General features: G+C 45.5%; 1 protein-coding gene across 3 annotated transcripts in view; it reads right to left on the bottom strand.

Moving 5' to 3' along the window:
- Positions 1-14,076, bottom strand: part of LOC129712576 (unconventional myosin-Vc-like) — a 68,645-nt gene that overhangs the window by 6,411 nt on the left and 48,158 nt on the right. For 2 of the 3 annotated variants that reach the window (XM_055661098.1, XM_055661096.1), the window contains exons 26-36: positions 11,762-11,855; positions 11,009-11,072; positions 10,144-10,224; positions 8,659-8,839; positions 7,149-7,242; positions 6,916-6,979; positions 5,920-6,088; positions 4,038-4,125; positions 2,835-2,942; positions 1,142-1,296; positions 772-861 (exon numbers count right to left, since the gene is read on the bottom strand). In XM_055661098.1, coding sequence (XP_055517073.1) covers positions 772-861; positions 1,142-1,296; positions 2,835-2,942; positions 4,038-4,125; positions 5,920-6,088; positions 6,916-6,979; positions 7,149-7,242; positions 8,659-8,839; positions 10,144-10,224; positions 11,009-11,072; positions 11,762-11,855 — 1,188 coding nt within the window. The remainder of the gene's footprint in view (positions 1-771; positions 862-1,141; positions 1,297-2,834; positions 2,943-4,037; positions 4,126-5,919; positions 6,089-6,915; positions 6,980-7,148; positions 7,243-8,658; positions 8,840-10,143; positions 10,225-11,008; positions 11,073-11,761; positions 11,856-14,076) is intronic. The other variant, XM_055661097.1, reaches the window with a different exon arrangement.

The following is a 14,076-nucleotide window of genomic DNA, read 5'->3' as shown; positions in this document are numbered from 1 at the left end:
CAAAACACATAAAGTGATGAGTGGAAAGACTTGGGGGTTGGGGTCAGTCTCAGTCTACCCCACGACAGAAAGTGGAGGAGTTGTACAGTTTGATAGCCATAGGGAAGAAGGAACTCCTGTGGCGTTCTGTGCTGCATCTTGGTGGAACCAGTCTGTTGCTGAAGGTGCTCCTCAGGTTGACCAGTGTGTCATGGAGGGGATGAGCTATGAAATAATAAGATGGAAGAGAGACCATCCGGACTATATTGAATGCATTTGCAACATTGTCGGCGCGCAAACGTGGCGACTCTTTGCATACTTGAATGCAAAACAAGAATTTAGTTTATTTTAGGAGAGAGATACAGCGTAGAAACAGGCCCTTCGGCCCATTGAGTCCATGCCAACCAACGACCAATCGTTCACACTAGTTCTATGTTATCCCAGTTTCGCATCCTACATACTAGGGGCAAATTTACAGAGGCCAATTAGCCAACAAACATGCACATTTCTGGAATGTGGAAGGAAACCTGGAGCACCCGGGGAAAACCCACGCAGTCACAGGGAGAAAGTAGGAGACAGCACCTGTAGTCAGGATCGAACCCATGCCTCTGGCGCTGTAAGGCAGCAACTCTACCGCTGTGCCACCCCACCAATGGAGTATAAAAACAATTAATAATGTTTGAGAAAATTGGAACATAAACTTTAATATTTAAACAGAAAGTTAAGTTGTTTCTAATGGACATTGGAGATATAAAGAGTGAGCCAGAGTTCACACACGGATGTTGTTCCTACCTCCTCTCCACTGTACTGCTTGAGACAGTTCAGAAAGTGCACACTGTTTGAAAGCCAGAAAGACAGCATTTCAAAATCTTCATTGTGATTCTGCAAAATACAGCAAGATTTGTAAAATTAAACGTTAGCAAAATCTCATCTAACTTTCTTAAAAAAAAGAGACAAAAGGAACTGCAGATGTTGGGGGGAGGGCGAGAGGGAAAGAGAGAGATAAGTTTTAATGCATTGAATGAATTCATAATCCCATGCAATGATTTCAAAATTTCAGTTCCTAATATTAAATCTACAACGGGGTTTTTTCGCTTTATGGTTGAAGTTAAAGGTCTCTTTAAGTTAATTTGAATAATAAAAGAATTCATATTTTCTCTACCTTGGTGACGTCTTTGATGCCACCGATGATGGAGTTCATTAGGGATTTCAACATGTCTGGATCGTTAGTGTCATCCGCATAGCGCACACACATGAAGAGAACGTAAGCGGGCAGCCCCGGGATCATGTTCACCACCACACCCTGCGGCTTCAGCCCTAACAGTAAAACAACGGAGAGTAGACAGTAATCCTAAGTAAAATAACAATTTTAGTATTTCCACAGTCAAACTTACAGCCACTAGAAAAACTGAATGTTAAAGCTAGATGTGACACCTATTACAATAACTCAGATGCCCAGGAACGAACGAGGCTTCATTCAGAGAGTGGTCGACACTGCCCAGTCCATCACAGGTACTGACCTCCTCTCCTGTACATCGAAGGGATGTACAGGAGGCTCTGCCTGAACATGGCAGCAATATCATCAAAGACTCTCACCACCCTGACCACGCTCTCATCTCGCCACTACCATCAGGAGTGCAGGAGCCTCAAACGCCATGATCACTAGATTCAGGAGCAGCTGCTTCCCAGCAACTATTCGCGTCCTAAACACCATATATACGAACCTCAGCAACAATGGACTTCTATGGACTGTGTCTAAGGTTGCACTGCGGCCTTTGGTTTTGCCCTATTGTTATTTTTTAATATTACTGATTATTCATTTATTGTGTAGGTCCATCACCGATTTTCCATCAACTGGGGGTCTGGCAGGCACCTCCTCTAATCATGTCAAAATTACGAGAGCATACTTTAAACGCACCCCCTCTCCCAGCCAGAAACCCCCCCCAAAAATGTGGTGCAAAGGCCAGGTGAGACGGCCCATCTCAACCTCATTGGAACGTCCATGGTCAGCAGGGTCGAATTTGCTCCCTGCGGCCAGGGCTCTGGAACTCCGGGCCAGCCAGAGCCGGCAGATACGTTCCCATTGCCGACTTCCACGGCCGACTTCCACGGGCCGGTATCTCGCCCCCCTGGCAGCCTAGACGGAACATTCCAGTGCCTTTGGACTCCTCTCGGAGGCCGTGAACTCTGTTGGTCCAGCAAAACGGATAATCCAGAAAAGCTTTGGAAAAGGGTGCCGGAAAATCAGTGGTGGACCTGTATCATATATTTGTTACATTTGTTCTGTGTGATGTCACATTAAAGGGCCTGCAAGCTGCAAGAATTTTATTGCTGGGACTTAGTCCATGCTGTGTCTTTCAACAAATTCAATCAATCAATGCCGAGAAATGGTTAGGATTTTACTGGCTGAGACAATTCTAGGAAGTGACTCTTTTTAAATTTATTATGTTTGGTGGGACGGGAAAAGGGAATTATGATGGGAATTGTTTCTTTACGTTCACCAACACCAATGTTTCTACCTCCTTCCCTTGGCAATCAAGAAGGAATTAATTTATGGCACAGCGATAGAGTTGCTGCCTCACAGCGCCAGAGACCCGGGTTACATCTTGACTACGGGTGCTGTCAGTACGGAGTTTGTACGTTCTCCCCGTGACCTGCGTGGGTTTTCTCCGCGATCTTCGGTTTCTTCCCACACTCCAAAGACGTACGTCTTTGTAGGTTAATTGGCTTGGTATTAACGTAAAATTGTCACTGGTGTGTGCAGGATAATGTCAATGTGCGGGCACCGCTGGTCGGCGCGGACTAGAAGGGCCAAAGGGCCTGTTTCCGTGCTGTATCTCTAAACTAAACTTTACCCAAAATGAGATTTTTGATGAGTTTCTCTTCGTCTTCTGTTTTACATTCCAGCATTCCAAGATACTCCTTCCTCGAAACCAGGCTGGCATTCACATTGGTCGGATTAACTGTGGAAATGATACAAATATTTACAGGCAAATCAAATTCTCCTGTTCAAGGCATTTATAATCCCTGCATCTCCCGTGAGCATGTGACCCAACTTTACAGCTATTATTATGTTTGAAGAAGCAGCATTAATGCATCAAATGGCAACTGCAGAGAAATGAGACTGCAGGTGCTGGAATCTTGGAGAAAAAACACCAAGTGCTGGAGGAACTCGGCAGGTCGGGCAGTGTTTGTGGAGGGAAAAGGACACATGTCGAGGCCCTTCAGGTCGAAACCCTTCTTCAGACTGATGGAGTGGGGGGAGGGGTGGGGCAAAGCCTGGCAGGTGATAGGTGGATACAGGTGAGGTGGGTGATTGGCAGATGGGTGGAGTAAGTGACAAAGGCTAGAGGTGAATAGAGGAAGCAGAGGATAGAGAATGAAGTGGAATGAAATGTGAAGCCAGAGGGGAGGGAGGAAGGAGACACCCTCCTCTGTACGCTCATCTCCAACACCCGATTCATTCATTTCCCTTTCATCCTCCATCTTTCCATCCCCCCCCCCCCCCATCAGTCAGAAAGGTTTCCTGACCCGAGACGTTGTCTGCCATTCCCTCCACAGCTGCTGCCTGACCCGTTGACTATCTCTAGCACTTAATGTTTTGCTCAGTTATCAACCAGGCTCTTCTTTTATCTTTAATAACTATTCCTTGATCACAAATGTCAAGGTCGATATTTACCATTTTCTCCCTACGACCTATAACTCGGTGGCGCAGCTGGTAGTGCCGCTGCCTCACAGCGCCAGAGACCCAGGTTCGATCCTGACCTCGGGTGCTGTCGGTGCGGAGTTTGCACGTTCTCCCTGTGACCAGGTGGGCTTCCTCCGGGTGCTCTGGTTTCCTCCCACATCCCGAAGAGACTTGCGGGCTTATGGGATAATTGTCCTCTGCAAGTTTCCGCGGGTGTGCAGGGAGTGGATGAGAAAGCGGGATAACATAGAACCGGTGTGGGTGGGTGATCGACGGTCGGTAGGGCTCGACAGCCTGAAGGGACCGTTTTTGTGCTGCATCTCTAAACTAATATGAAACATCATTTAGAGATGGAATCCTTGTGCCATACCTTTATCAGCTGTTTTGGTCAACGACTTGATCTGATTCTGTAACTTCTTTATTTGCCTATCCTTCTGCTCAAGTTGTTCCTCAAGATCCTTCAAAACAAAACAGAAGTAGGATTATTGCTCCGCTGATACTAATGTTCAGTGTCTGATTAATACAACGGGGTTCTCAGCTTGGTGCTACATGCAAGACATCTTCTCCAAAACCAAACGTGATTTAATAGCAGAATTTATTGAGGATAAAATGAACTGTTCACTTTCAGATTAGTTGAAACATAGAAACATAGAAAATAGGTGCAGGAAGAGGCCATTTGGCCCTTCGAGCCAGCACCGCCATTCATTGTGATCATGGCTGATCGTCCCCAATCGTCCCTCAATAACCCGTGCCTGCCTTCTCCCCATATCCCTTGATTCCACTAGCCCCACTAGAAAGAGTTTATCGTCAAGTTAGTTTGACAGATTGTTTTAACCTATTGTTATCCATGTCGTTTTTACCCATATAGATACTAATCAAATAAAGATTTTTTCTTAAATTTTGATGAAAAGATTTTAAAAAGAAAATAATTCCTATTTATCTCCTAATTATTCGATTACTATCCAATTTATGACTAAAGTTAAGCTAAACATGGAGAAAAGTTTACAATGTCATGAATATCTGCAATAAACATTTAATTTATCAGTCAAATCAAGAATGACCTCTGTCTGTGACGTCAGTTCACCATCACTGGAACGCATCATATAGTACATGTTCTATGTTGTTGATAGTATTGAAATGCCCATTGTATGTGGGACACAAGGGACTGCAGACGCTGGAATCCTGAGCAAAACACAAAGTGCTGGAGGAACTCAGAGGGTCAGGCAGCATCTGGAGAGGAAATGCTGAAACATTGTCTGTCCATTCTCTCCCCAGATGCTGCCTGACCTGTTGAGCATCATGTGTTCTGCCCTTTGTATTTAATCAAGTCCAAACCCCTCTAGAGGTGATGTTGAAAGTCGCACTAGTAAACAAAAGGAACTGCGGAAGCTGGATTCTTGAGCAAATAATACAAAGTGCTGGAGTAACTCGGCAGTTCAGGCAATATCTCCAGAAGGGTCTTGACCGTAAACGTCACCTATTCCTTCCCTCACCAAGTTGTTCCAGCATTTTGTGCCGGTCTTCAGACGACATGGATCAGTGACGGTTTTGGGTTGGGAACGGTCTGGAGAAGGTTCCCGACCTGAAACGTCACCAATCCATGACCTCAAGGGATGCAGTAATGGAGAAAGAATTAGAGGCTGGAAGATGACGAGCGATAGTCAATGTTCATAAGTGATAGGAGCTGAAATAAGCCATTCGGCCCATCAAGTATACTCCGCCATTCAATCAGGGCTGATTTATCTCTCCCTCCAAACCCCATTCTCCCCATAACCTCTGACACCCTCTCTGATCCCCCAGCCTACCTCGCTGCAGGCGAGCGCACTTTGTTAACCTGCACTTTCCCTGCGGCTGTAACGCTATTTTTCTACGTTTCGCTGCCTTACGCCCCCGGGTGCGGTCGGTCTGGTCTCCCCGTGGGGTAAACAGGACATAGTCTCCCAGTGGTACACAAAAATGCTGGAGAAACTCAGCGGGTGCAGCAGCATCTATGGAGCGAAGGAAATAGGTAACGTTTCGGGCCGAAACCCTTCTTCATAGTTTCCCAGTGGATGTGGTGGGTACGGTATCAATGCCCGCGATTAATGGCAGAGTGCCTGGGCCAACATTATGCTGAGTAACTCCAGCACTTAATGCTTTAATGCCTGGAACTCAGACCTTTTTGGTTCATTCTTCTTGTTAGACTGCTGTGCGAAAAATTAAAGCATTTTTAAAAGTTTTCCACCTATATCCACAAAGCACCCAAAACTCACCGAGTTCTCCAGGGTTAACTGCGATGTTTCCTTCTGCATCTTGCTGCTGATTGTGCTATCCGTTTTTGTACGATTCAGCAGTTGGTAATTATCATTCTGAAGTTGTCTGAATTTTGCAACCAACTCCATATTCTCCTTTGCACAATTATCTTTCTCAGACTCTAACAATCTATATATTGTTGACAAATTGAGAACAACATTTGTTACTGGGCTGCGGGGAATTAACGAACGCTGATATTTTCATTCGACACGGAAGTTGGGGAATTTGCTGTCCGATTTAAATAGCAAGTGATTTGGTGCTCTGGGACTTCCTAGTGTGGTTATAAATAAGGAACCAAACAGAACGATTAGCATTTGGGGCTGATTTCAGTTATAAAATAACTGAAACTATTCATCATGAAAATCGAGTTAAACGCAAGTTAAAAATACTACTGGATCTCTGTGAGTTTTTATTCTTGGCCTTGTCTCTTGCGAGTTATTGGCAAGGATCAAGCTTTATAAATCATATCTCAGTACTTAATTACCCTTCTAGAAGGAGAAAAAGTCTATAAATTGCACTAATTTAGAAGTCATACATGGAGAATACACATGACAGCTATTCAAGTTAGATTTTACAAAAGATTTCTTGGAATCCGCTCAGAAATCTTTGTTTTTATTTACAAATCAAAATGGAGCAGTGGTATCGTTGAAGATTGGCTTTGACACCACTGGAGGCTTTTAATTAATGATCATGCATTTCAGCGGGAATATCTGGAGAGCTTGCAAGCAATAGTATAATCTGAAGAAGGGTCTCGACCCGAAACGTCACCCATTCCTCTACTCCAGAGACACCGCCTGTCCCGCTGAGTTACTCCAGCTTTTTTTGGTGCCTATCTTGAACAATAGTATAATTTCAGGCACTTTTAGTAGAAAGACTATCTGCAGCAACTAGCATAGTAATTGATGCAAGCCAAGGTTAAGCCCTAATGAAATGCGCTAATATTAGACTTATCACACCTTCTTTGGGCGCCTTCATCTTCAAGACTGCCTTGCAATTGATCAGTAACTTCATCCATTTTCTCTGTAAGTTGCAATTATTTGTAATTAATACACGCAAAGCTGGATTTTTCTTTTTTTTTTTAAAAAGAGATATTGACGACTGCAAAACTTTAATTGAAGTGCAAAAAGTCAACAAAGCACAACATTAAGTTGTGCGCTTGAGATGAATGCTGTGCGGCACATATAGTCACCTTTCATTTTCACAACCTGCCCCTTCAGGTGGCTCTCAATGTCTTGTCTCTCTTTGTGTAGCTCTAGGATCTGCAGTTTGAGTTCGGGAATAACCTGATGCACACAAAAATGGTTTACTCCAAAGAACATCAATTCAATATCATCAACAACATAGATTGTGCCGCAGCTCAGTGTGATCATAAGGTCATAAGTGATAGTAGCAGAATGAGGCCATTCGGCCCATCAAGTCTACTCCGCCACTCAATCGTGGCCTCTCAGCCCCATTCTCCTGCCTTCTCCCCATAACCCCAGACACCCGTATTAATCAAGAATCTATCTATCTCTCAGCCTTAAAAACACCCATTCACTAAATACTCGACAGCCTTCTGTGGCAAAGAATTCTACAGATTCACCACCTTCTGACTAAAGAAATCAACGAGCCAATGCTGGAATAGCCCTGAGAAGGAAAATAGCTCGGCATTAACGATACTGTGGAGACACTGACACAGAGTCACTTTGTGGGTAGCACATTGACGGGGCATTCATACATTCATTCTTTACCCAGAGAGTGGCGAACCCCTGGAATCGTTGCCAGGGATGGTGGCGGAGCTATTCAAAAGTCTTTTTAACATTATATAGTGATGGTAAAAAAGGTTTTTAGATAGCCACATGGATACACAGGGAATGGAGGGATATGGACCACGTGCAGGCAGAATTTAACACGGACACTCTGGGCTGACGGACCTGTTCCTGTGCTGCTCTATGTCGTATGCTCACATTTATAAATCAATTTCTCTTTCATGCTCCCTGTATTTTTTTTTTTTTTTACACACAGGTCTACCACCGATTTTACAGCACCCTTGGTTCCAGAGCTCTTTCTGGATCAGTCTGAAGAAGGGTCTCGACCCGAATCTCTTGATTCCATTAGCCCTAAGAGCTAAATCTAACTCCGTCTATAGCTTCTGTCTATCTTCTAACTATTGTCTACAGCTCAGGCCCTTGAGTCCCCGCAACATCCTCGTTAATCTTCTCTGCACCCTTTCCAGTTTAGTAACTTCTTGTAAAGCCATATGGTTGGACACAGACAGGAATGCTCACTGCTGCCTCATGAGACCAAGTTCGCAAACTCTCAACTAACCCAACTTGGATTTTGCTCAAAGTCTTGGGAGGGATTCACCTGCCTGGTCCCGCCACTCAAGTCTCTTGCCCAGAGTGGGGGTATCGAGGACCAGAGGACCTAGGTTCAAGGTGAAGGGGAAAAGATTTAATAGGAATCTGAGGGGTAACTTTTTCCACACAAAGGGTGGTGGGTGTATGGAACAAGCTGCCAGAGGAGGTGGTCGAGGCTGGGACTATCCCAACGTTTAAGAAACAGTTAGACAGGTAGGACAGGTTTGGAGGGATATGGACCAAGCGCATGCAGGTGGGACTAGTGTAGTTGTGGCATGTTGGCCAGTGTGGGCACGTTGGGCCGAAGGGCCTGTTTCCACACTGCATCACTCTATGACTCCAAGAAGATAATGAACGCACCATGTTGTCATTGGCCAGTCTTGTCATCTCCAGCCGAACGTTCTCATTGGTGTGATTTTCCTCTTGCAGCCTCTGCTGTAGTTGGGTTGTCTGCTCACAGAGATGTCCAATCTTGAAACTGAGGTCTTCGATTTCCTTCTCGTAGTTCTCCTTCTGCGACTGTATATGCATCTCCATCACTCTGTGTAAAGTGCAGGCCCACAGTAAATAGAGTTGCCCCATGGGAATTACAAACAGCTTGTTATATAACACGAGGCATAAAACTCTCCCGGAAGAGCCATCCATCAAGAGTGTAAGGTCAGAAGAAGGAAGGATAGTTTAGTTTGATAGCACAGTCTGAAGAAGGATCTTGACCCGAAACGTCACCCATTCCTTCTCCCCATAGACGCTGCCTGTCCCGCTGAGTTACTCCAGCTTTTTGTTATCTATCATCTATAGTTTAGTTTAGTTTCAAGAACCAGGTCCCGCAGATAAACCCCCACACGGTTGGGTGACCTTTCGGGTCAAGACCTGGTCACGGGGAGAACGTACAAACTCAGTGTCGACAGCATCCGTAGTCAGGATCGAACCCAGGTGTCTGGTGCTGTAAAGCAGCAGTCTGTGCCGTCCTTCTTCAGACTGATTGTGGTGGGGGAGGGTGGGGGAAGAAAACTAGATGGGGGGGGGGGAGGGCAGTACAAAGTGTGTCAAATATTACATAGATATAGGTGGGGCAATTGGCAGATGATTGGACAAAGGGTCGAGATCAAATGATTGAAAGTGTGAGGTTAGGAGATAAGGATAGAAAAGGTACAAATTGTGAAGCCAGAGGAAGTAATATACGTGGGAGGGTGGGAGGGGGTGGTTGTGAATCCAGGTGGGCCACGGAGAACAGGGAGGGTGGGATAAGCCAGGCTAAACATTCCTCTCCTGTATCCACTTATCACTTGCCAGACTTTGTCGTAACCCGCCTCTCTTCCAGCTTTCTTCCCCCCCCCCATCCCCATCTACAAACCAAAGATCTTATAGCGAATAGCGAATTATCGCTATAAGATCTTTGCTACAAACAGCCTGAAGACCCAAAACATTACAAATCCATGTTCTCTGTTGACACTGCCTGGCCCGCTGAGTTACTCCAGCACTTGTGCCTTTCTTCGGTATAAATCAGCATCTGCTGTTCCTTGTTATAACCAATATTTCATTTTTGTCCAATTGTACTTGGATAAAAGCCCAGTAATGATATACAGCTGCCACGGCAGTGTAAGTGTATATCAAGAAGATTATACTCTCTGCATTACCATATACTCTATGAACATTAATATGATTTGAAGCACTTTACAAGAGTCAACGCTATAAGTGTGCTGTCCTCACAATATTTACTCTGCTCTGGGAGACACAAGTACATCTATAATTGCCACATACAGATATTAATGCCATACTATTGCATAAAACACCACTGTAGCATTATCATCATCTACTTTAAAAGGGATCTATTAATGTTATTACCTGCTTGCTCTTTTCAATCCTTCATAGGCCATCCAGAGTTCTCCGTCTTCATTCAGCTGCTCCATGTCCTCCGGACAAAGCCTTCAATTAAACAGAATCATGCACATTATTTAACATTTAATCATGTTTTTTTAATCAAAAACCTTGTGTGTAAGAAGGAACTGCAGATGCTGGTTTAAACCAAAGACAGATACAAAAAGCTGGAGTAATGCCCCAGTCCCATTTAGGAAACCTGAACGGAAATCTCTGGAGACTTTGCGCCCCACCCAAGGTTTCTGTGCGGTTCCCGGAGGTTTTTGTCAGTCTCCCTACCTGCTTCCACTACCTGCAACCTCCGGCAACCACCTGCATCCTCCGGGAACTGCACGGAAACCTCGGGTGGGGCGCAAAGTCTCCAGAGATTTCCGTTCAGGTTTGCTAAGTGGGACAGGGGCATTACTCAGCAAGACAGGCAGCATCGCTGAGTTTACTCCAGCATTTTGTGTCTATCTTTGGTTTAGTTTAGTGAAACAGCATGGACACAGTCCCTTCGGCCCACCAAGTCCATGCCAACCATCGATTACCCATTCACACTAGTTCTATTCTATCCCACTTTCTCATCCCATTCCATAAACATCAGTGGCAATTTACAGAGGGGCCAATAAACCCACAAGTCCGCATGTCTTTGGGATGTGGGCGGAAACTGGAGAACCCGGAGGAAACCCACACGGTCGCAGAAATAACGTGCAAACTCCACATAGACAGCACCCGAGATCAGATGCTGTGAGTCAGAGGCTCTACCAGCTACGCCATTGCGCCGCCCACACAGTGATTTGCTCAAGATTCCAGCATCCGCGGTCTCGTGCGTCTTGATGAAAATGTGTACCTCTTTCGTAACTCTTCACCCTCAAGGCCACCGAGGAGTTGCTGTGTGATCTCTTCCACTTTTTCTGTGAAACAGCGAGATTTAGTTTAGAGATGCAGTGCGGAAACCGGCTCATCGGCCCACCGAGTCCCCGCTGACCAGCGAGCCCCGTACACTAGCACTATCCTACACCAGTTTGCAATTTACAATTGTTCCCAAGCCAATTAACCTACAAACCTCTTTGGAGCGTGAGAGGAAACCAGAGCACCCGGAGAAAACCCACGCAGGTCACGGGGAGAACGTACAAATTCCATGCAGACAGCACCCGTAGTCAGTATCGAACCCGGGTCTGTGCAGCTGGAAGGCAGCAACTCCACCCAACGATACGCCACCCATGATACTTGTACAATTTCACAACACTGCAAGTTTGCAAAGGCTTATAATATCGCATGCGGCACGTTACATTTGCAATTTTGCTGACTATTTAGAATCAAATAAAATGTCCAGTACCATCAGCACTACTTGCATCTGGGTCATCCCCCGGAGAATCACAGCATGGACAGCATCAGGGTTTAAGTTTATCATTGCCACGTGTACTGAGGTACAGCGAAAAAGCTTTGCTTTTGCATGCAAGCTAATAAAAGTGGCACTTGCGAAGAGATAACTGGTCTGTAAGTCCACTTTGTAAGATTGAACATTGACAACAATATTTTCTTTGGATAGTCAGTGTATATCGTACTCATTCATACAGGGACTTAAACTAGCGTTAGTTACCTCTCATTTCTTTCCTTTGATTTTGCAAGCACATTTCCAGACCTTGTTTCTTCAGTTCAAGTGTTGTGATATCCCCTTTCAGTTTTGGGATTACCTGTGGATAGATGAGTCACCTGTTAATTCATGTTCACATCTGATGGTCAGTCATTGGCAGGTGTAAGTTGGCAACTGGGCCGATAGTTACTGACATGTGTATTGAACGGTATGGCGTGTACATTAATCACATCTGATGGGGAACAGCTCACTCTCGTCACCGTTTGACACTAGTTTCTACCTTATTTGATGGTAAAGGTGTTCTTACACTAGGTGGAGACAAAAGGAACCTCCTTTGGCCATGTTGCTATGTAGATCATAAGGGATAGAAACATAGAAACACAGAAATTAGGTGCAGGAGTAGGCCATTCGGCCCTTCGAGCCTGCACCGCCATTCAATATGATCATGGCTGATCATCCAACCCAGTATCCCGTACCTGCCTTCTCTCCATACCCCCTGATCCCCTTAGCCACAAGGGCCACATCTAACTCCCTCTTAAATATAGCCAATGAACTGGCCTCAACTACCATCTGTGGCAGAGAGTTCCAGAGATTCACCACTCTCTGTGTGAAAAAAGTTCTTCTCATCTCTGTTTTAAAGGATTTCCCCTTTATCCTTAAGCTGTGACCCCTTGTCCTGGACTTCCCTAACATCGGGAACAATCTTCCTGCATCTAACCTGTCCAACCCCTTAAGAATTTTGTAAGTTTCTATAAGATCCCCTATAAGATAAGGATAGGAGTGGAATTAGGCCATTCGGCCCATCAAGTCTACTCCACCATTCAATCATGGCTGATCTATCTCTCCCTCCTAACCCCATTCTCCTGCCTTTTCCCCATAACCTCTGACACCCATACTAATCAAGAATCTATCTATCTCTGGATAGAAGGTGGGAATACTGGTCTCCATGTTATGCAAGATGTCTCTCCTGGTTTCTATTTTTGTTGACCAAGACTCCGACATCCCTTCACGTCACGATCATACAGCACGGAAACAGGCCTTCCGCCCAACTCATCCCATTTGCCTGCAGTAGGCCCCTATCTATCCAAACCTTTCCTATCCATGCACCTGAACAAATGTATTTTAAATGTTGTAATAGTATCTGCTTATCTCCTTCCTCTGCCAGTTCAACGTAAACCTGAACCCCCTATCCTGGGGAATGTGCATTAACCCTATCTATTCTCCTCATGATTTTATCCACCTCTATAAAGATCACCCGCTCAGCCTCCTGCGCTCCAAGGAATAGAGTCCTGGCCTGCACAACCTCCACCTATAGCTCAGGCCCTCGAGTTCTGGTAACATCCTCGTAAATCTTCTCTGCACCCTCTCCAGCTCTCTCTCGTCTGCATTGGACACTTATTTCTGGGTCGTTTCACATTCAGGGTGAATCTTCTCTGCACCCTTTCCAGCACAGTGGCATTTTCCCTACAGCAGGGTGACCAAAATTGAACACAATACTCCAAGTTGGGCCTCACCAACATCTTGTACAACCGTAAAATGACATCCCAACTCGAGTCTGAAGAAGGGTCTCGATCCGAAACGTCGCCTATTTCCTTCGCTCCATAGATGCTGCCCCACCCGCTGAGTTTCTCCAGCATTTTTGTCTACCTCCCAACTCCTCCACTCGGTTCGCTGACTGTTGAAGGCCAGCGGGCCAAACACCTCTTCACCGACATACCGAGCTGTGACTCCACTATCAGCGAACCATGTGCTTGTATTCCTAGATCCCTCAGCTCTACAACGCTCCAAATCCATGAGTAAACTCAGGAACTTCAGCCCTTCTCTCCTCCCCACCCATCATGTAGTATCATCCTGCATTATTCTGGTTGCCATGGTAACTGTCGCTTTAATGAAGAAGGGTCTCGACCCGAAACGTCACCCATTCATTCTCTCCAGAGATGCTGCCTGTCCCGCTGAGTTACTCCAGCATTTTGTGTCTATCTTCGATTTAAACCCGCATTTGCAGTTCTTTCCTACACATTTGACCATCTGTTATTGTTGCTCTGAATCCATGCGGTCTATGCATTAGCACACTGCTTCACATGCAAAGACCCCCAGTGCTTTTTTAGTTTTCGAGATACACAGTGTGGAAACAGGCCCGTCATCCCACTGGACCCGCGCCGACCAGCGATCCCCACCCCCACACCAACTCTATCCTACAGACTAGCGACAATTCACAAAAGCCAATTAGCCTACAAGGCTGCCATCTTCGGATTGTGGGAGAAAGCCAGAGATCCAGGAGAGAACCCACACCTTTACAGGGAGAACGTACAAACTCCACA

The sequence above is a fragment of the Leucoraja erinacea genome, chromosome 33 (assembly GCF_028641065.1).
Source record: "Leucoraja erinacea ecotype New England chromosome 33, Leri_hhj_1, whole genome shotgun sequence".
In the NCBI taxonomy this organism is placed as follows: Eukaryota; Metazoa; Chordata; class Chondrichthyes; order Rajiformes; family Rajidae; genus Leucoraja; species Leucoraja erinaceus.
Note: the sequence above shows the minus strand (reverse complement) of the source record. Positions and strands in the feature narration are given on the sequence as shown.